The sequence below is a fragment of the Lissotriton vulgaris genome, chromosome 7, assembly GCF_964263255.1.
Source record: "Lissotriton vulgaris chromosome 7, aLisVul1.2, whole genome shotgun sequence".
In the NCBI taxonomy this organism is placed as follows: domain Eukaryota; kingdom Metazoa; phylum Chordata; class Amphibia; order Caudata; family Salamandridae; genus Lissotriton; species Lissotriton vulgaris.
In genome coordinates, this window is record NC_141695.1 from 1022503231 (window position 1) to 1022526981 (window position 23751).

Genomic DNA, 23751 nt, shown 5'->3' on the forward strand with positions numbered 1-23751 from the left:
ATCACATTACAACACTCACACCAGCAGACAGCGCCATTCAAGGGCCCATCACTTACGTATCTGCCACAGCAACTACACAAAATGATGGACTGGGTAGAGTGTCACTCAACTAGCAGTGTGTGTAGTGACCAACAGAAAGTTAGTACTCGCACACTGCCAGCCGAGCGCCAGTCCACCCACACCACCATCCAAGCACCAGACCATGCACACCGCCAGCCAAGCACCACTCCACACACACCACCAGCCAAGCGCCACTCCACACACACCGCCAGCCAAGCACCACTCCGTGCGTAGATAGCCAAGTACCCCTCCACGCACACCGCCAGCCAAACACCACTCAGCGCACACCGACGGCCAAGGGCCACTCCACACACACCGCCAGCCAAGCACCACTCCACGCACACTGCAAGCCAAGCGCCACTCCACGCACACTGCAAGCCAAGCGCCACTCCACGCACACCGCCAGCCAAGCACCACTCCACGCACACTGCAAGCCAAGCGCCACTCCACGCACACTGCAAGCCAAGCGCCACTCCACGCACACTGCAAGCCAAGCGCCACTCCACGCACACCGCCAGCCAAGCGCCACTCCACGCACACCGCCAGCCAAGCACCACTCCACGCACACCGCCAGCCAAGCACCACTCCGTGCACAGACAGCCAAGTACCACTCAATGCAGACCACCAGCCAAGGGCCACTCCACACACACCGCCAGCCAAGCACCACTCCACGCACACCGCAAGCCAAGCGCCACTCCACGCACACCGCAAGCCAAGCACCACTCCGTGCACAGACAGCAAAGTACCACTCAACGCACACCACCAGCCAAACGCCACTCCACACACACCGCCAGCCAAACACCACTCCACGCGCACTGCAAGCCAAGCGCCACTCCACACACACCACCAGCCAAGCGCCACTCCACACACACCACCAGCCAAGCGCCACTCCACACACACCGCCAGCCAAGCACCACTCCGTGCGTAGATAGCCAAGTACCCCTCCACGCACACCGCCAGCCAAACACCACTCAGCGCACACCGACAGCCAAGGGCCACTCCACACACACCGCCAGCCAAGCACCACTCCACGCACACTGCAAGCCAAGCGCCACTCCACGCACACTGCAAGCCAAGCGCCACTCCACGCACACCGCCAGCCAAGCACCACTCCACGCACACTGCAAGCCAAGCGCCACTCCACGCACACTGCAAGCCAAGCGCCACTCCACGCACACTGCAAGCCAAGCGCCACTCCACGCACACCGCCAGCCAAGCGCCACTCCACGCACACCGCCAGCCAAGCACCACTCCACGCACACCGCCAGCCAAGCACCACTCCGTGCACAGACAGCCAAGTACCACTCAATGCAGACCACCAGCCAAGGGCCACTCCACACACACCGCCAGCCAAGCACCACTCCACGCACACCGCAAGCCAAGCGCCACTCCACGCACACTGCAAGCCAAGCGCCACTCCACGCACACCGCCAGCCAAGCACCACTCCACGCACACTGCCAGCCAAGCACCACTCCGTGCACAGACAGCCAAGTACCACTCCACGCACACCATCCAGCCAAGCGCCACTCCACCAGCCAAACACCACTTCACGCACACTGCAAGCCAAGTGCCACTCCACACACACCGCCAGCCAAGCAGTACTTCTTGCCCAAGGGGTCGCGTCCTAAAAACTAAATATAAATTCCCTGGTGCTAGTGGGTATTTTCTGCCCCCCCCCGGGGGCAAAAAGGCAAATAAAACGGGCCGATTTGCACCTAGGGTGGACAGAAAAACAAAAAACACAATCATGGCCACCTGGAAGCGACCCTTACCCAAGGGGTCGCTTCCCAAAAGAAACACAGTGCCCCAACAAATTTCCCTGGTGCTAGTGGGAAATTTCTGCCCCCCCTGGGGGCAAAACAGCTGAAAAACAGGCCGATTTGCCCCCAGGGGGGGCAGAAAAACAAAAAGTTAAGTGTGAGGCCACCTGGAAGCAACCCTTGCCCAAGGGGTCGCTTCCTAAAAGCTAAAAACAAAATCCCTGGTGCTAGTGGGCATTTTCTGTCCCCCCCTGGGGGCAAAACGGCAAAAAAACGGGCCGATTTGCCCCCAGGGGGGACAGAAAAACGTAAACAAAAAATATGGCCGCCATCTTGGCTCCAAAAAACAACCCTGGTGCTAGTGGGGAATTTCTGCCCCCCCTGGGGGCAAAACGGCCGAAAAAACGGGCCGATTTGCCCCCAGGGGGGGCAGAAAAACGAAAACATTATCACAGCCCGCCTGGAAGCGACCCTTGCCCAAGGGGTCGCTTCCTGTAATCTAAAATTACATCCCTGGTGCTAGTGGGGGCATTTCCGCCGCACAATCGCGACGCTGTGCGCGATCGTGAGGCAGAAATGCCCTGCAAAGAGACATCAGGGGAGAGGAAAAACTCTTTCCTCTCCCCTGATGCCTCTTCGCTGCCCCAAACCCCCGCCAGACACCGCAATCTTACCTTTTCCCCAGACGCGCAGGAAGCAGATGGCTTCCCGAGCGCTGGGAATCCCTGATGATGTCAGCGCGCGCTGTGCGCGCTGACGTCATCAGGGATTCCCATGGGGGGGGGGCGGGGGCGGCAGCGGAAGGTCTTCCGCTGCCGCCCCCAGCAAAACAACGAAGATCAGAGAACCTCGGGGGGAGCGCCAGCGCTTCCCCCGAGGGTGGGGCTCATGACGAGCTGGGCTCGTCATCAGTGTTTGAGGAGGCTACACCATGACGAGCCCAGCTCGTCATCAGCCCCGAAGGGGTTAAACTTTAAATAAAGGCTTGCTGTATATTTAACTTCTTTTTAATGTTAGTGCGGAGTTCAGTGCTGCTATTGATCAGGGGGCCACGTGTAAAGGTCAAGAGGGTCGTATGCGGCCCCCAGGCCGTACTTTGAGTATCACTACTTTAGTATGTAGAAACAGGAATCCATTAGCTTTGCGGGAGACATGAAACCTCCTTCCATGCACTAGTACTGTGTGATTGGTCTTGGATGAAATACTGCAGTTACAACTTATCAGGAGACATTACTTGGAGGATTCTACCATCTGCTGTCTTACTAGGAGGTTCCTGGACACTTTCCATTACAGTTGTAAAATATTTATAAAGCAAGTGGACTGCGATTGCTTGAGCAGTGGATATAAAAGCCACGAGCCTCCACACGATTTTAATTCCCTGGTAAAGTGCAATGTTTAATTCCTCACATTATATTATTTTACACATGAAACGTCCACTATTACATTCTCAGCATTACTTACGCATAATTCCGCCTGGATACTGATCTGATGACCTCTGGGCTAAATCCATTCCAGCTAGTCTGCAGACAAAGTAAAAACGTGTGTTATTAAGCTGCGATACGGCACAGCATTATAGAATCATCAAACGCATACTATCCACTTCAAGAAATGACAACTAAATAGTATTCCTCTCTCCCAACTTTACACCCCCATACTGGAGGTGTATAAAAGATTTGGAAATTTGACTATTCTCGAAAATGAAGTGTTCAAAAACAGAAAGTCAAAAAAAAGGTACAAACGGAACCTTTACTGAGAAATGTCATGTTAGACAGAACTTCAAAATCCTATATTGTTCTACTTAGACAATTCAGAAAATGACAGTATTTTTAAAACAACTGTCCCATAGATGCTGCGTCAGTCAGTTTTTGAATATATATATATATATATATATATATATCCGTTCCAACTCCTACTAATCGGCATTGGACACCGACTCCACAACGTAGGTACAGACCACAAAACTGCGCTTTTTTTCAAATTAAAGGTGGTTTATTGATCTTCTGTCCCCAGCATGACGCGTTTCGGCTGCAACACGGCAGCCTTGATCACATGACCAAAAGAACCAATAAGTGCAATTTATATACTGTGAGTGTCCCCAATGAGACTTAAGCAAAACATAGACATAGAAAAAATACTGCATGATCGAAGATATTGTCCAAAACCCAATTAACAACTTACATAGGTCCATATACAAAAGGCAAAGTAAATTCATATTAATATATATGTATATACACATGGAAAGGTAAATTGATATATTTACACATTATTTACAAAATATATCATTCCATACAGTTACCCATGGATTAAAGTGTATTGCCAATCAAATCCTTGACTCTCTCCATATTTTGAATATACAGTCTAAAATTGATACTAGAGTCTCATTTCACAGGGAACGTGCAAAATATGCTATTTCAAAAGGTGCAAAATAGTGCTAATGTGCAAAATTGTGCATGGTAAAACCAAGTATCCAACTCATATATATATATATAGGGAGTGCAATGGTGATGGCACGTTAATTAATTCTCTATTTATGAAGAGTTACATGCCACCCACTAACAGAAGTAAATGCGTTGACAATATTATCAATGCCGAAAACTAAATTAGACACAGCCTGTAGTATGACAAATGGTAAACATTATGGCATAGTGCCCATTCCATAATTTATTGACAGCTTGGAGAGATACGGGGTCAAACAGGGGTATGATATATAGTAAACATTATGGCATAGTGCCCATTCCATGATTTATTGGTAGCTCGGAGAGATACGGGGTCAAACAGGGGTGCCCAATGCTTTTAGACAGGATACCCATTCAGATGATTTTAGAGATCCTAGAGTTTATAGCTCCACTAAATAGCCGGGTCCACTGGGTCTTAAATTTATATCAGTTGTTCTGCCCCTGCCCAAACAGATTCCCAAAAGATGGTGACATGGCAGGTAGGATTTCAGTGATCCCATTACTGCACCCTACTATAGGAAGCAATAAAGGTCTTCCCCCGTGTTTAATCCATTCGGGATTCTGGTATCTAAAAGCAAGATATATTTACTTTCAAGCTGTCTCAACGCTTTCTCCCTGTTCCCCCCTCTAATGTTTTTGGGCACCGCATCAATGATGAAATACCTCAGTTCGTTTAGATTTTTATTGTGGACCAATTCAAAATGCCGGGCTACCGGATAATTACCATCCGAATTGACCACAGCTCGTAGGTGTTGCAAAATGCGGTTAAAAGCCTGTAATTTTGTACTACCAACGTACCTGAGTCCACAGGTACATTGGAGCACATACACTGCAAAGTCCGTGCGGCAGGTGAAATGATCCCTGATCTTAATGGGGTTAGGGTCAAAAGCAGAGCAGTACTCGCTGGTATTTACACCAAACTTGCACGCTCTGCAAGATATACATTTAAAGAAGCCGCATGTTGGAGATCCGATGAGGTTTCATTACTACCTCAGGACTAGATTTGACCAACACGTCCCTCATGGACGGAGCTCTTCTAAACACCACCCCTGGTTCAGCTGGTATGAGTGGGGCTAAACTAATGTCTGTCTTCAAAAGGGGCCAATGTTTTTTCAAGATTCCTCTCACTTTTTTGTGTTCTTCATTAAATGATGTTATTAAACTGATGTTATTGCTCTCTGTCTCATCCTCCCTCTCAACTGGACTAGATGTAACATCAACATTTATTGAGGCCAGATAATTATCCCTGTCCAGTTGGTTAGCCCTGTCTTTTGCCTCTAATAACAGGGCGACATCATACCCTCGAGCACGAAATCTTTCCAGAGCCTCATTCTGACATTTTTCCAGGTCTATTGAGGTGCTGCAAATCCTCCTCATCCTTAGAAACTCCCCATAGGGGATGCTTCTAATCAGATGGGTAGGATGGGAGCTACTTGCGTGCAATATAGCGTTGCCCGCTGTGGCTTTCCTGTGCAAACGGGTATGTAACCCACCATCCTCAATGTAAATTTCTACATCAAGAAATTGGATAAGGTGAGTGCTGATCTGTGAGGTGAAACGTAAATTAAGATCATTGACATTAATCCTATTGACAAATTCATTTGCTGACTCCAACGACCCTCTCCAAATCATACAAATGTCGTCAATGAATCGCCAAAAATGTATCAAACAATTGGGGAAAAAAATCAGCGAGTGTTCTTTTGAGGACATGCTCCTCCCACCACCCCACATGTAAACATGCGTAGGTGGGAGAGAAGCATGCCCCCATCGCCACTCCTCTGAGCTGCTGGTAAACCTCCCGATTATAAAGGAAGTAATTGTTGTTAAGACATAATTCAAGCATACTCAATAACATATTACTGTGTTGACTGTAAGAGATACTGTGTTTGTTCAAATAATATCTTACTGCATTCAACCCATCCTCATGTGAGATGCTGGTGTAAAGTATATATATATATATATATATATATATATATAGATATATATATATATATATATAGTGTCACTGGTGTGGAGGGTGCTCTATTCAGGAGCTGCCTTCCACCTAAACTTGGTAACTAAACACAGTTCTCTCCTTTTTTTGCATAATTTATACATCACTCTATGCCTGCAGGGGGCGTGGCGAGCAGCCGATGAAGACGGTCGCAGCCTAGCGAGGCTCCCGACCCTCTGCCCATAATCCGCCGTTAATCCTGATCTAGACCCGGGATCCCCGTGGAAATCGGGTCGATCCCGGAGACAACGCCCAGGTCTGTCCCGGGTAGGGTGGCGTGCCGAAGAGACTACCACAGAGGACGCAGCAGGGCGAGGAGCACCCGAGACGCCCGAGCGCAAGATGGCGGCATCCTGACTTGTGGCCGCCGGAGAACAGCAGCGAGTTCGCCCCTGAGGTCTCGCTGCTCTTGAGAGGGGAGAAGCGAAGCGCCGGACTGCCGGGGAGAGGCTGAGGCTGTCCAGTGTACCGGCGGACCCGGAGGTCAGTGCGAAGACCGGTCGCGGGAGGTGCCCTGGTGAGGCTCCGCCCCATCCGCGAGGCGCTCAATCTGGGCCCCGGCTTTGAGGCCCGCGACCCCAGTGGGTGCTGCCCGGTCCCAGGCCCTGGCGGAGCGCCCGTAAACGGACGATACACGGCAGGCCTTGTCCTTGGGAGGCTCTTCAAGGGGTCCGGGCGTAGAAACTGCCCTGGTGCAGCCCGGCCCCGCCCGGGAGGATTACTTTGGGACCCGGCTTCAAGGCCAGCGATCCTGATGGGCGGATGACTGTCCCTGGACCCGATTGAGCAGTGGTGCTGCATCTGTGAGGGGCCCGGAGGAGTATTGGGCCCGGCCGCGGCACCGTCGCACTAGACCCGTGTGGCACCGGAGCAGAGAGCCGAGGCCGGGAGAGGGCGGTGCGCCCGCTACGGATTCACGTGCTCTAAAATTTATACCCCGGCTTCGGAGCCTGGTTGTTCTCTCTTCAAGGTGGAGGCAGCTCCGGCCCACCAACGCTGCTGCACAGTGAGGAGGGCCTGAGGGGGAGCCGAGTGGGGGGAGTAGAGACGGAGCCTGCCTCACGGAACCCAGCGCGGACCCCCAGCACCTGGTTTCGAAGAGACAGAAGGGCCCTGAGTGACCCCAGGGCAGTGTACCCACTACTAGTGCCCGATTCGATCCCCACAAAACTGTTCCGACGGGCCGGTGCACCGCTGGACGACCGGCTCGCGGCAAAGCCACCGTGAGGCCAACGGCCTGCCTGTTGCAGGGGACGTCGTCGCCACCCGACCGGCCTTGGGAGCCCGGACCCGCACCGAAGGTGCAAGATGGGGAAACCTAGGGGACCCAAAGGGGATGGGATCCCAGCCACGGAAACGCCGGAAGACTCCTCACAACCTCCCACGGAGCTACAACTGATGCAGGACCGGATACTGGACGCCATTGCTGCCACGAAGGAGGCACTACATCTCGATATTGGACAGGTGGCGACGGGGCTAGGGCTTCTGCGAGCGGACCACGCGAAGCTGACGGACAGGGTCAAGGATGTGGAAGACACCCTAAAGGATGTCGTGCCGGCACATAAATCAATGGAGGGACGGCTCACGGAAGCGATGGAGCGGATACAAGCCCTGGAGAGGAGAGCAGAGGATGCTGAAAACCGCAGTCGGCGGAACAACGTGCGTCTGGTGGGTCTTCCAGAAAAAAAAGAGGGCACGGACATGGTGGGCTACCTGACCGAATGGCTAAAGACTGTGGTTGCCCCGGAGGGCCTGTCTCCCTTCTTCACCCTGGAACGGGCGCACCGCGTGCCTTCCCGGCCCCCGCGTCTGGGTCTACCGCCACGCCCAGTGGTCATCAAACTGCTCCACTACAAGGACAGGGACTGGCTCCTACAGCGGGCCAGAGATGCAGGCCCATTTCAAGTGGACAATAGCAAAGTTACGCTATTCCCGGACTACACGTTTGAGACCCAAAAACAGCGTGCCTCCTTCCTCTCTATCAAAAAGGAACTGCGCACAGAGGGGTTGCAGTACTCGCTGCTGTTCCCGGCCAAACTTCGAGTGATAGTGGACGAAAAGGCACTGTTTTTTGAAACATCGGCGGAGGCATGGGCCTGGTGGGACACCTACAAAGCAGGAACGGACGGGGCTCGATTTAGGGCTGAGGAGGAACGCCAGAACCACACAGTCAGACGATCGCGAAGGCTCCGTGGGCGCAACCGGGGGGTCCAGAAAGCCGACGACCTCGCAAACGGAAGACGAACGGAGAGCAGCGCTGCAGGCAGTGAAAGAGGTGTCGGGAACGGCGCCAGTCCAATCGGCGAGGGAATCAGCCTCGGAAGCCCTGGCCACGGGCTCAGACACTGACTTCTCGGGGCTGGATGGTGCCAGGGGCCCGAAGGTCACGCCTCAGACCTCAGGGGAAATCATCGAGGCCTGACAGCTGTCCGCGATCTCTGAGGAGCGAGAACCTGAAGGCGACGCCTCAACGAACACTGGGACAGACCACTGTGAGACTTTTCTTTTATGAGTCGCATTGAGTACTGTGGGGCGGGGGGGGTATGGGGACATGGCTTGAAAGGTTCAGTAGCCAGCTCACGTACCACAGGGCCCATAAGGCCTCCGTGGTGTTTACTACGGACTACAAGATTTAGTGAGCACATTAGCTCTCCAGTTTGGATGGGAGCAACTACTTTGCAGTTGGGTCCTGTTCTGGGGGAGGGGGGACCTGGAGATGTTGGGGTGACTCGAGGTGTGGTTTGGGGAGGGAGGATGGGGGGGGGGGGGGGGGGGTTGGGGGCGGGAGGGGGCGGGATGGTGTCTGGATGCGCACTGTTATTGACTTAAATCGAACAAGTTGGGGCGATGGCTAATATGGGTTCGCTGAAATGTGTGTCCTGGAATGTGCGGGACTGAACTCAATGACGAGGAGGCACAAGATACATTCCCACCTTGTCCGCAGAGGGGTTCACATTGCTTTTCTGCAAGAGACCGATCTAACTAAAAAAGAGGGTGCCGCACTACAGAGGAGATGGAGGGGTCACCTGTTCCACACCACATACTCAGCGTTTGCCAGGGGAACACTAATTTGGATCCGGGCGGGGGTTCCCTTCCAGGTCACTAGGCACACTGTGGACCCAGACGGGAGATATGTAGCGGTCGAGGGTCTGCTCAGGGGTCGCCAGATAGTACTTTGCAGCGCCTATGCACCGAACGTAGAGCAGGCATCATACTTCACTAGGCTGTCCAAGCGGTTAGCCTCTTATTTAACTGGACCAGTGCTGATGGGGGGGGGGGGGGGGGGGGGACTTCAACTCTATAGCGGACACTACCTTGGATAGGTCACACCCGCCACTGCATGCATCCCCAGTTCACAGACTAGCGAGACACAGATCAACCTGGCAGGGGAAGTGGGACCTGACGGACGCATGGCGCGTCCAACACCCAACTGAGAGGGATTATTCCTTCTACTCGGGTATACACGACCTCCACGTCCGCATAGACGCTTTCCTGTGTTCCCAGTCGGTATTACCGTTGGTTGCCCGGACTGAGTACCGGGCACGCACGATCTCGGACCACAACCCTTACTCCTCACGCTGGCTTGGATGAACGAAGTTTCGCCGATCCCGACGTGGCAGCTTCGCCCAGACACGTTGGACGACCCGCCGTTCAGCGGAGCGTTGGAAGGTAGGATCTCCCAATACTTTGCGGAGAACGAGGGGACTGCCTCCTCCAGGGCTGTGGAATGGGACGCGCTCATGGTCGTGGTGAGGGGGCACTGTATAGGGAAATTTGCGGGTGCACGGCGGACGCTGGTGGATGATTTGGACAAGGCCGAGCGGGCCCTGAGAGAAGCAGAGAAACAACGGCCCAACCACCCCGAATTGCAGGACAGGGTATGCGCAGCGCGAGTGGCGGTGGAGTGCCTTCGTAGTTTTGATTATAACACATACTTAACTAAGGGACTCGCTGAGGGAGATAAGACTGGGACACTCCTGGCCTGGTTGGCTAATCCTAGTAGGGGCGCTACCCCGATACTGTCCCTGACAGGTGCGGATGGCGCTACATACGACACCCAGCCGGACATATTGCATTGCTTTAGAGCGTATTACGAACGGCTGTATAGGGGGGGCCCGGTGGATCGGGCCGGGATGATGGAAGCCTTGTTGTCTGAGGTCCAGTTACCACGCCTAGAGCAGGAACAAGCTGAAGCCCTCGGGGGCCCGATTGACTTGGCGGAAATTAGAGGGGCCATAAAGAGAATGGCGCGCAATAAAACACCGGGAATAGACGGACTGCCCGTTGAGTTTTATGGTAAATATATAGATATCCTAGCCCCACGACTCCAAATAATATATAACGAAGCAAAGGAGAAAGGGGAGTTGCCCCACTCGATGCGATCATGATTCCCTTAATAAAACCACGTAGAGACAGCTCTGATCCGGCGTCATACCGACCGTTGTCGATGCTGACGACGGATTATAAAATTTTGAGTACTATACTGGCCACTAGGCTAGTGGCCCACATGCAGGATCTGATCCACAAGGACCAGTCGGGCTTCATACCCACCAGAAACACGTCACACAACATTCGCAGGTTGCTGAGGCTAGTGGCGGACCCCCCGCCGTTCGCCAGAGCCCCTATGGTAATGGCGATTGACAGAAGGCCTTCGACAGCCTGGAATGGAGTTACTTGTACAGGGTGATGCAAAGTTTTGGCATCGGTGACGGCTATGTGCGGTGGACGAAGGTGCTATACGCATCGGCGGGCGCTAGGGTACGGGTGGGAGCGTGGATATCGGATCGATATGAAGTGCATAGGGGTACTAGACAAGGGTGTGCGCTCTCTCCCCTGTTATTTGCCCTCGCGATGGAACCATTAGCGGCACTGGCTAGGAAAGGTGACTCTTACCAGGGGCTGGAGGTTGGCGGGACTCACCACCATATATCGTTGTACGAGGACGACCTCCTACTGTTCTTGGACAATGCCGAAGAGGGGGCGAGGACCTACTAGCGCGATTCGGGGATGTCTCGGGCCTAAAAGTTAATTGGGCGAAGACTTGCCTCTTCCCTCTCCGGAAGGCGGAGCAGTGCCCCTTGGCCCGTCCCGAGCTCCGCTGGGAGCCGAACTGTCTACCCTATCTGGGGGTGCATATCTACCATGAGCCCGCAGACCTACTGGATGGCAATATAGGCCGCTGTATGCGAACGTTGAAGGGTAACATGACCTTTTGGGCCACCCTCCCTTTGTCCATGACAGGACGGGTATCTCTGCTTAAAATGATTGCCCTGCCACGATTGTTGTACTTCTTTAGGACCCTTCCGGTGTGGATACCGGGAAGCGTCTTTAGACGCCTAAAGTCCCAAGTAGTGTCCTTTCTGTGGGGAACTGGCAGGCGGAGAATAGCTTTGGCGACCCTGACCCGCCCGAAGAATGAGGGTGGACTCGCGGTCCCTGATTTCGAGCTCTATTATTTGGCTGCCCAGCTGCAATTTTTCACGCAGGAAGTGGCAAGGGTATACCTGGGTCCGGAGCAAGAGAGGGACATTGGCACCCCCCGCCATGTGCTGGCGTATATTACCCTGCAACAGAAGCTAGCACTCAGAGGGCTATCCCAGGAAGAACGGTCGCTGAGACTATGCTGGAACCGCATGCAAAGGCGAGCTGGTCCTGGACACCCGTACGCGCCCGAAATCCCGCTGGGTATGCTCACAGCGTTACCACATGGCGGCGACTGGTCGAACCTCCAAGGTTGGGAGGAGGCTGGCCTGCAGATGGTGGAAGACCTCTATACTGACGGGGTGCTCACGCCGTACCAGACCTTACAGGAGCAATACGACCTCCCGAGAGGGGACTATTTACTGCACGCGGCCGTGGTACGGGTGATCCAAGCGCACTGGGGGGAGGGACTGCTTGAGCCCACGACGTCGCCGCCGTGCCAATACACGATGATGGCAGCAGGGACGTTCAAGGCAGTCACATGTCTGCACTCCAGATTACTCACGGACAATTTGCAGCCTCTTGCGCAACTAAAAACCCAATGGGAGGCAGACCAGCAGAGAGAGATCCCGGACACGACGTGGGCTCAATTAGTTCAGAGAACCAGGAAGAGCACCAGAAACTCCTGCTTCCAATTGATACATCTCTACATTCTTCATAGAGCCTACCTTACCCCGCATAAAATAGCACGATACTTTGGCGCAGTGGACGCAGCGTGCCCCAGATGTGCGCTATTAGATGCGAACTTACTGCACATGCTGAGGAACTGTCCACACCTGCAGGACTTCTGGAGAGAAGTCGGCGACACCTTGAACGAGGTCACAGACAGGGATCTGCAATATGATAGTGCAACTACACTCTTACACTGGTTTCCGCACACACGCAAGAATAAACTGACGAGCAAATTCATAGACATGGGCCTACTTATCGCGAAGAGGGAGCTCACCAGGGGGTGGAAATCAAAGACAGCGCCGACACATCGGAAATGGCTGACCGAGTTTCAGAAATGGGCGGCGACAGAGAGCACGATCAGATACCAACTCGCACGACGGGGGTCAGACGAGAAAGCTCAGGAAACGGCACTAGCGTGGGAAATCCTAGTCCAGACACTCAGGGATAGTGCAGTGGAGAGTGAAGAGGAAGGGGAAGCAGTAGACCCAGGGGTCCCAGGGGAGGCGGTGCCGATCCTATCGCCTACCACGGACACACACACTCAATAATCAACTCTAAACTCCGTAGATTGCCAACACACTTCAGTATACTGCTACCGGACACAGGCACAGGACACCATAGAACGCCGGAGGGGAGGGAGGGGGGGGGGTGAAGCATCCCAATGCAGGGATGTGGAATTCCTATAGCCCGACGCCCAGGACATATTGTTTGGGGTCAAGGGCAACCAGTTGTAATGTGCATTTTGTCCTTGGGACCAGCAGGCCCAATCCCCTGCAGCACAGACCCTTTGGCTGCCAGTTTGCAGTACCACATTAAGGATCAGGGAAGGGCACTGCCTGCAGTTAAGTTAATATTTGTGTGCATTTGTTAATGCTGTCAAACATGTATTTATGGTTCATTAATTGAGACCTTTTATTATTAGGCTTAGCGCTCTCAGTAAATTCAAGTTCTGATTGCACTACTGACAGTGGTTCCAGTATAAAAATGTGGACACACGGTTTCAAAGTTTAGCAATATGAGGCTATGCATAATGCTCCCAGAATGCTCTCTGATTAGATGCAAATATTTGCAGAAGCTTGAAAGCAAGATTAATGATTATTTGCTTTCAATATAAAATGTCCCTAAAAAAATTAAAGTAGGAAAACATTTTTTTTGCTAAACTACTGGAAAATTTCAGGTACCATTTTTCTGCAGCATCATTTAGTAAAATGTGTTGATGCATGCTAGTATTTCCCCAAAATATTCATATTAGAAAATCAGTGTAACCAGTTTCAATAAGATTTTGGAAAACATAAAATAAACAAGCATTGGCAAAGCCAGTAGGTCTGAAATGGTGGTGACCGTTTTAGTTTTGGCAATGCGTGACTTGTTTTGGCATGGTTTTTGTAAAACCTTATTGATGTGACATCTGCCGGACCCTCACCATTATAACAAACATTGGCAAAAGCAAAAAATAGTTTTGGGTCTCAAAAAAGCACACACTGCCACATTAGTTACTGGCACTGAAAAAAACTACTTTGTGTGCCAATATACTCCTAATGAAAGAGCAGAATGCTCTCACTCACATGAAGCCAGACGGTACAGAGAGATCATTTTAATAAACACAAAAGGTCATGGTTAACACTCGAACAAATTTGGGGCCCAATTATTAAAGAAAGTCTCCAAAGGTCACCCTTGGTTTATGTCCTTGCATTAAGGGCAGCTATATGGCTTTCATGAATTCACAAGAATCTACAGCAGTAGGGCAAGAAATAGTACTCCTAGAAGATATTTGTGAACTGCATTTTAGCATGAGCAAATATGCATGTGTAGATTTGCTCATGCGAAAACCTGAGTGTTTGCAAGTTTATTTTCCCTCCAACCACTTTTTTCCCAACTCTGGAAGAAGGTTTACGTCTGCCATTGTCAGGAGTAAATTTCCAAAATTTTTCAGTATTGGAAAAGATTAGAGAAGAGTTGTTGAAAACCCTTAAAACATGCAAGTTAAGGTTTGCACAGACTCAAAAGGACATTCCAACCCTGGAACTATTGTTTACCACTACCTTCGGTCCCAGCATGTAGATCTGCGGAAACGTAGCAAAATAAAGGGATTACTAGCATTCAAACACTACTATGGTATGAGCCCTGGCATAATCAGAGAGGCTGTATTAGAGCTCTTATATAATGAGATTGCTGCCATAATTTGTCGCCGCACAACAAGGCACCAAAGGGACAAGTGGATTTTGTTACAGGACAAGTAGATTTATGAAGCAACCTGCCCCATGGACAAGTAGATATTTTAATAAATTCCACACCCCTGCCAATGATACCAAGAATCGCAGCAAACACTGGTCGGATGCTGGAGGGGGGGGTTGGTTGATAAAAGTTAAAAGCAGATAGCGGTTGACCACTGGACACGCCAACACTTGGTGGTGGAGAGGATGCACTGATTGCGACAAACGCCACCCGGCCTCCGGGATGCGGGTTATAAGGCTGTGTAAATACTAACCGGGAGAAATGTGAGAAGCTGGGGTCCCGCGCAAACATACTTGCATATTTACTGTAATGCTTGCATTGGAATCTGCAATAAAAATTGTTTTACAAAAAAAAAAAAAAATCACTCTATGCCTGCAAGGGTATTGTTTTGACTCCCTTCTGAAGCGCTGTAATGACAGTAAAACACGTGTCAGGGGTTGCTTTTATTCATTTCAGGTTGGCTTGGATGGTATTTTACCAATCCAAAGCTGTAATATTGTGCCTGGAGTGGTAAACGGCTTTTGTCATTTTACAGCCCGGCGTAGATAGCACTGTGCTAATCCTATGCTTAAAGACTTTGCTGTACAAATGGCAAAAGACTTTGTCCATTTCTATCTCGAGGTGGATAGCACTGTGCTAATCCAATGCTTAAAAACTTTGATAGCAAAGCAGACATTTGAGGTGAGCAAATTTAGAGTGTCGCTGGTGTTGAGGGTGCTCTATACAGGAGCTGCCTTCCACCTAAACTTGGGAACTACCCAGAGCTCTCTCATTTTTTGCATAATTTATGCGTCACTCTATGCCTGCAAGGGTATTGTTTTGAGATATATATATATATATATATATATATATATATCGCACACATACATACACACACACCACTCCCACTATATATCCAGCTATGTCTGAAACATTTAGTGCAAATTTGTCAAACGGTACTAAAGTTATAAGAAAGTCACAAAACATTTTGTTAACTATCAAGACATAAGTGTGAACCCTTTAAGTCCACACAGCACCTTTTTCAATAGTTAAAATTTCAAAAACTATAGAACGGATCAACGCACAAATCAAGGAAAGCATGCCTTGTGAATAAAGTTTTAAATCCCTGACAAGTCTGGATATGTCTGTTCAAAGATTTTTGCTTTAACTGTCGGCACAATTTCCTATGAAAGCTAAAACGATAAAACGCATATTTTATCAAAACCCTTTCAACAAAATGGACATTCCAAACCTCAGCTGTAGACACAAAGTGAATACCAAATTCGGTGGAAATCCACCCACGATGAACACAGTTTTAGGCAAATAACTAATCTTTCAATGGAAAGTGAAGCTGAACCATAATTACACAGCGGCAGTCCCTGTGCAGTAAATATTCTGATGTCCGATTATGCATGTACAAAATCATCTTTTTGAAAATAGTGTAACTATGGGTTGGGGAAGGAGGGGTAAAATAATCTGAGTTAGAGGGAGTCAAAATAATCAAATCAGAAAAAGGCAAGCAACAGACTTGTCCACAAAATCAGAGCCGACAGAACGGAAATAGGGTCTATAGACAAAAAAAACAAGTTGCGGTAAATAAGTTCAATTGTGGGCCGTGTAACTGTTATAGATGACCATCGTTTTAGCTCTCGCTTTCCTAGCAAAGTCTTGGGATGGGTGATGACAGAAACAGAGTTGGAAGGTAAAATGAAGAAGCAGATTTGGGGAAAAGAAACAAGACTCAAATAGCGTATAATGAGGTGTGTGGATAGTTGACAGGCAAGAAAGGGGCCTCCCCAGTACCTAACTACTTCTAATACCTCATTCACCTCCCTAAAGGTAAGAGTCTTACCTGACGGGCACAAGTGCCAATGTCGCGACCATAGCCCATGCTCTGGGACTTGGTTAGAAGGAGGGAAGATCTGATGCGGAGTCCGAACATGGTGCAGCCGGCTGGGTAACCTTGGAGAGAGAAGCTAGTGAGCAGCACGCTGACAATTACACAAGGCAAGAGAACGAGGACAACCCACGCCGCCTACAACGTCACGTTCTGGAAGTCTCGAAGCACCTGAGCACGACACGGAAAAGGACAAGAAAAGATAGGCTGCCTGGCGGCCATTTTAAAAGGTGTTCTTTATCGATGTGCATGTTAGATTTCACAAAAATATTTGCTTTATATAAGATATAAGAAGTAGTTTCTAGCAAATTATTAATGATGTGAATAATTTATTTGTGTCTATTTTATGTTGACATATATGGCCATGCGTTTGTTAATTTGTAGTAGCCCTTTCAACACGTATGGATCTTCTCCTCTCCTGCGAGAGGTTTTAGCATTCACTTGTTTTGCAAATATTGTTTGTATTGTAATCAGTACGAGCACACAGCTTTTATCGACAGTGATCCTTGTAGTCTTACAATTTAAGCCTAAAATGAGTGGTTTCACGAGTCCTTTTACGGTTTCCTTGATATGTGCTAGACTCGCAGGACCCATTGCGGGCCCTGTTAATATGCCTGTTTGATTTGCACTTGTCAGTGTTCTGAGAAAACGGTAAACCTTTTATGTCATGTAGTGATTGCTTGCTTTTCTTGTCACTCTAATCAAACAAATTTGCATTTTTTTTCATTTCCTCGTCGGATGTAATAAACGCTTTATATAAAAATTCCAATTTAAATACAGTGCTCTTTTCCCTTCTTTCTGGCTAGTTTGGGGGCGTAGCTCTCGGGAACAGCCTCCTTTCAAGGTCAGCGGCGGATCATGGATATTGCGCAGCAAATCCTGGGCGGGATTTGTATTCTTCACAGTCTGAGCGGAGGTTGAATGGGCTTGAGTATTATGAGCAGAGTTCTTACCGAGTGTTGCATCAGTTCATAAGCCGCTGCAGGGTTTCCACGAGTGTGGAAAACTCTGTCACGGATAACAATGTAATAGGACTTAGGAGGATAGGATAAAGAACAGTCGAGGCCTCGGGTCAAACGACGTCTGACAAAGGTAGCCTGACTGGAGCAACCAGTTTATTATATTTTATTAAATGCAAATTAAATAGCGCGAACATTACCCGAAGCCGTCGGAGCGCTTTACAAAAGAACCCGTTGCGATACACAAGGATTTAGGATTACACTAGTTACAGAAAAGATACAAACAGGAAAAAAAATTGCAAATGTACAAGTTGTAAAGTCACACAGGGAAGAGATACAAATAGAACAAACATTTGCAATGCAATAGGTCTCGCATTAGGAAAGTTTGAGCTATTGGTCTTGTAAATGCAGTCCTGCCAAGCGTCACGCAATAGGTGTGACGCTCACGCATTTCAGTGCGGTGATCCGCATCACCGCACTGAAATGCATTGTCACGTATTTTCGACCGATGCCAGGCGCGCCAGCGGCGCTCCTGTGCCCGGGCTCTCTCTGCTGTTCTGAGAGAGGTGCTGCTCAGCCCGAGTGCCTAAACAGTTAACTGAGACTGCAGCTCTCAGCTCTGTGTAGCTGAGAGCATCGCGCTACAATGTATCTCAGTCTCTGCCAGGAGCTGCCTGCTGTCCGACTCCTGTGTTGCCCTGGAAACAGAATGCGCAAATGGTGCGGGCGGCGCGCGGCTACTCTCAGATGCCTCACAGTCTGCGGGGGGGCCGGGCTGCCCTCTGAGTCGATATTGCAGCTGCTCAGAGCTGTCAATCACCGTGTGGCGCACCAGGGGGCCGGGATTAAATCTGGATGTGCTGGCCGCGGTAGTGCCGTCACATCCAGAGGAACTAGGAAGTCAAGTGCAGAAGCGGCGGGAGATTAGAGTGCGGCTGCGCACGAGACGCTATCTCTCTTTCAAGCGCCATGGCCGCCCGCCGCGGCCGCCTGCACCCCGCTAAACACTGCTGCAGCTGCAGGCCGTACTTGACCACCTCCTGGAAGCTCAGCAGAGCCGACGACAGACTCGGCTCTCTCTGGCCACCAGGAGGAGGACTGCGAGCATGGCCGCTCTGGGGGTCGGGGCCCGGCGGTGGCCGAGGAGTGTCCGTCGCCGGCGCGTCAACTCAGGAGTGGACAGAGCAGCCTGGATGAAGCAGGCACTGGCAGAGGAGTCAGAGTGGCCAGTGCACATCATGGCTGGGTGGGCAGCAGCAGGACACTAACTATAAGTAAGTGTCAGTCAGTGTCCACGCTGTGCACGCGACACCGGTGTCACTAGGTTTTATTTATTTATTTTTATGTTCTGTGTGACGCAGACAGTTACCCCGGGGTGTCAGAGCGCTTCACAATTATAGGAACAGAAAGTACTGATACATGAGGAGAAAATTATGAGACAACAAATTACAGAAAAAGCAAACGTGTTACATGAGGTAAAAGTGACAATCGTGAGCAAACAAAATACAAGAGATAGCAAACGCATTACGGGAGGAAAAAGTGGCATGCGTGCAAGTTATAAAGCGTGCAATCAATCAATCAATCAATCATGGCATTTATAGCGCGCACTACTCACCCGGAAGGGTCTCAAGGCGCGTGGGGAGGGGGGTCTGCTACTGCTCGAACAGCCAGGTCTTGAGCTGTTTCCTGAAGGCGAGGTGGTCCTGGGTCAGTCGCAGGTGGGCGGGCAGGGAGTTCCATGTCTTAGCCGCTAGGTAGGAGAAGGATCTTCCTCCAGCGGTGGCTCTCTGGATGCGAGGCACGACGGCGAGGGCGAGGTTCGCCGATCGCAGCTGGCGGGTGGGCGTGTAGAAGGTCAGGCGGTCGTTGAGGTACCTAGGGCCCAGGTCGTGGAGGGATTTGTGTGCGTGGGTGAGGAGTCTGAACGTGATCCTCTTGTTGACAGGGAGCCAGTGTAGGTCTCTCAGGTGGCTCGAGATGTGGCTGCGTCGGGGGACGTCCAGGATGAGTCGGGCGGAGGCATTCTGGATGCGCTGGAGTCTCTTCTGAAGCTTGGCTGTTGTTCCGGCCTAGAGGGTGTTTCCATAGTCCAGTCTGCTGGTGATGAGGGCCTGGGTGACCGTCTTCCTTATCTCGGTGGGAATCCATTGGAAGATCTTGTGGAGCATGCGGAGTGTGTGGAAGCAAGATAAGGAGACGGCGTTGACTTGCCTGGTCATCGATAGGGAGGAGTCCAGGATGATGCCCAAGTTGCGTGCGTGGTCTGTTGGCTTGGGTGCGGTGCCTAGGGCTGGGGGCCACCAGGAGTCGTCCCATGCGGAGGGGGATGTTCCCAGGATGAGGACTTCTGTCTTGTCCGTGTTCAGCTTTAGGTGGCTGCTGTTCATCCATTCGGCGACGTCTTTCATCCCTTCGTGAAGGTTCGCTTTGGCGGTGTCGGGGTCTTTGGTGAGGGAGAGGATCAGCTGGGTGTCATCGGCGTAGGAAATGATGTTCAGGTTGTGGTTGCGGGCGATGGCAGCTAGTGGTTTCATGTAGATGTTGAAGAGAGTGGGGCTGAGCGAAGATCCTTGCGGGACGCCGCAGATGACTTCGGTGGCCTCTGAGCGGAACGGCGGGAGGCGTACTCTTTGTGTTCTTCCGGAGAGGAATGAGGTGATCCAGTCCAGGGCCTTCCCCTGGATGCCGGTGTCGTTGAGTCGTTGAACTAGGGTGCGGTGGCAAACAGTATCGAATGCAGCGGAGAGGTCTAGGAGGATGAATGCCGCTGTTTCACCGTTGTCGAGCAGGGCTCGGATGTCGTCAGTGGCTGCGATGAGGGCGGTCTCGGTGCTGTGATTGGCTCTGAATCCGGACTGCGATGGGTCGAGGGATCCGTTCGTCTCGAGGAAGGTGGCCAGTTGCTTGTTGACGACCTTTTCGATGACTTTGGCCGGGAAGGGGAGGAGCGAGATGGGGCGGAAGTTCTTGAGGTCGGTCGGGTCCGCTGTTGGTTTCTTCAGTAGTGCGCTGAGCTCGGCGTGCTTCCAGCTCTCAGGGAAGGTGGCTGTGTTGAAGGAGGCGTTGATGATGTCTCGGAGATGGGGTGCGATGGTGGGGGCCGCTTTGTTGAAGATGTGGTGGGGGCACGGGTCGGTCGGCGATCCGGAGTGGATGGTGTTCATCATGCTTGTCGTGTCTTCAAGGGTCACCTCGGTCCATGTCTGGAGGATGGCGGCTGGGTGCGTAGGTTCGACCGGTGGGTGCGGGGGTTGAGCGCTGAAACTGTTGTGGATGTCGGAGATCTTGCGGTGGAAGTACGAGGCGAGGGAGTCGCAGAGGTCCTGTGAGGGGGTTATGTCGTTGTTGCCGGTGCTGGGGTTGGAGAATTCCTTGACGATGTTGAAGAGCTCCTTGCTGTCATGGGCGTTCTTGTCCAGTCATTCCTTCAGAGATTTCTTCTTTGTGGTGCGGATGAGCTGGTGATGTCTGCGGGTGGCGAGTTTGAGGGCGGTCATGTTGTCGGTGGTCTTGTTGAGGAGCCAGGTCTTCTCGAGGGTGCGGCAGGCCTTCTTGGAGTCCTTGAGTTCGTCTGTGAACCAGGGAGCCTTCTTGCTTCTGGGTCTGGTGAGTGGGTCCTTCAGTGGGGCGAGGTCGTCAGCACTTGTGGTCAGCCACTGCGTGAGGTTGCAGGCTGCTGTGTTAGGGTCCGTTGTTCTGACGGGTGGTTTCTGGCTGAGGGAGATGGCGAGCTGGTCGGCGGTGATCTTGCTCCAGTTCCTGAGGGGAACCTGCTTCGGGTGGTGGTGGACCGTGTTCTTAGCGAAGCTGAAATGGACGCAGCTGTGGTCTGTCCAGTTGAGTACGGTGGAGTGACTGAAGGAGACGTGCTTGCTGGAGGAGAAGATAGGATTGAGCGTGTGGCCGGCGTAGTGGGTGGGGGTGTTGACCAGCTGCTTGAGTCCGAGGTTGTCCAGCAGGGTGGTGGTGTTGCGGTCGTTGTTGTTCTCCAGGGGGAAGTTGATGTCCCCGAGGAGGATGTAGTCGGTGGAGGGGAGGGCGTGTGGGCTGATGAAGTCCGTGATGTCATCGCAGAACTGTGAACGCGGTCCCGGGGGTCTGTAGATGAGGGTGCCTCTGAGGGTCGTCTTGGGGCCGGTGTGGATCTGGAAGTGGAGGTATTCGGCGGCGCTGAATGTGATGCTGGAGTCAGTCGAGATGCGAATGGTGCTCTTGTGTACGATGGCGATGCCTCCTCCGGTCTGGTTGATGCGGTCCCTCCTGATGATCTTGTAGCCATCCGGGATGGCTATGGCGATGTCGGGGGCTGAGGAGGCGTTCATCCAGGTTTCCGTGAGGAAGGCGACGTCTGCGGATGCGGTGTTGAGGAGGTTCCAGAGTTCCACGGCGTGGCGGTGGATGGAGCGGGTGTTGAACATGATGCACTTGAGGTGGTTGTTGCTTCCAGTCTTGGCAGGTGCGGTGCAGGTTCGGTGGCAGGAGAAGTTGCAGGCTCGGCAGACGAAGGGTCCATGGGTGTGTCGCGGGGATGCTTGGTAGCATCCGGGGGCTCGGGCGGTGTTGAGTGCGATGGGTGTGGCGAAGTTGTAGGTCCTGCGGGGGGGCTGGCGGGCGCGGGGGCCAGGGGGTCTGGCGCAGGGCGCGGTCCAGGTGCGGACGGGCGCAGACGGGCTTACCTTTGGCGCACCTTCGGCGCTCCCGCTGCGCGCGTCCGCTGCGCGGTCCCTGAGGGGGCGTCATAAATAAGGAGCCGGGAGGGAGGGTCAGGCGGGGTGGCCAATGGGCAGGGAGGGGAGGCGGGACTGGAGGCGGAGGAGGAGACTGGGGCGGCGACGGGAGAACGGGGGTCAAGTGACCGGGTCAGCGGCGGCAGTCAGCGGGTGAGGAAGGGGCAGCGGCGGCAAGCAGAGAGCGTCCAGTGGTTCCCGCGAGGCAGGCAGGCTGCAGGCAGAAGGCAGTGACTGTCAGGATTCCCCGGCCGCTGGTAGATCACTGCCTGCAGCCCGAGTCTGTAACGGGCTTGAAAACTACAATACCCATGATTCCTAGCGCTGCGCGTAGGAATGACGCTATGCGACCGGAAATGGGATATCACGGCAATTGCGGAGAGACGCGCTGCCGATTATTCCTCCCGGCGAGCAAGAGTGATTGCTCGAGTGACCAGTTCTTGTCGGTACTTGTTGCTGTGGGCTGAGGTAAGCTCCCGCAGTTTGTTCATAGGACCTGGTGGATTACTTTGGTGGGGCTTAGGAAGCGCCCGTGTTATTGGTATCTGTGATCCCGCTTCTTGGAAATTCGTGTCGCCTCTACCAGTGTGACACCGTACCTTGGATTACTTGGGAGGGGCTTAGGAAGCGCCCACATCGCGTGTTGAGAGCTTCGTATCAGGTTTCCTCCGATTCAGGGGGTGCTTGTGTTGTATACTTACTTGCAAAACTACTTTTTCTCTGTACTGAAATCCGACTTGGGGTTGGGTTCTATCCCTGCCGGACACCTAGGTTTAGGTGCCTCTGGACTTGTGAGGAAGTTTTGTCCCTGCTTTCTCTTGCAGAAACGTATCTGCATTGAAGCCGAGTTCTTCTCCACTTGATTTGTGCTGGGCAGTTTTCTTTTGTTAGTTGTTTACAGGAACGTACATTACTGACTCCCATTTTAGGTGGTTTGTGAAACGTAAAGGGTGTTAGACACAAATGAGCCTACGGTTCTGACCCCCTGACTGTGCTGTTCATAAATCCACCTCGGAGGGGACTATAGTTCATTACCTGGAAAAGAGTGATAGGTGATCATTATTTCTCCTGGGGCTTTCAGGTCTTCCTCATTCCCATGTGGGTAGGTGTACATATATAACCTATTCTTTTGAACCCTATCACCAGAGGTGGGAAGGAAGGGGCATATTTATGTTCTTCTTTGTTTATTTAAGCAGGAAAACCTGGGGATTGAGAAGACGCCCATTCTATTACTCTTTGCTTCAGCATACCTGTAAGATATTTCAGGTGAGGAAAAGTATAGCATATTGTGTAGAGAGGTTATAGGCCTAGGGTTACTATTCCACTTATCCCATGCTTTATATATTTACAGGTTTCCAGTTCCAGCCGCCCAGCTGTTCCCCTCCGGACCTATCTTTTTTCCCCCGCTTGATCTCCTAAATAGTCTGCGAAACTGATAGCCAGACTTGGGATGATCTAGAGGAGGGCCCCCTTTATAGCATCAATCCAATCCTGAGGATCAACAACGAAAGACCTGACAGCGACTTCACTC

At 51.8% G+C, this 23751-nt stretch overlaps 1 protein-coding gene across 1 annotated transcript in view; it reads right to left on the reverse strand.

The window, feature by feature from the left end:
* HSPA9 (heat shock protein family A (Hsp70) member 9) overlaps positions 1-16766 on the reverse strand; it is a 373785-nt gene extending 357019 nt beyond the window's left edge. Inside the window, exons 1-2 of the mRNA XM_086931445.1 lie at positions 16490-16766; positions 3283-3341 (exon numbers count right to left, since the gene is read on the reverse strand). Of these exons, the coding sequence (XP_086787571.1) occupies positions 3283-3341; positions 16490-16579 (149 nt within the window). The 5' untranslated portion in view covers positions 16580-16766. The remainder of the gene's footprint in view (positions 1-3282; positions 3342-16489) is intronic.
* Between the last annotated feature and the right edge of the window lie 6985 nt (positions 16767-23751).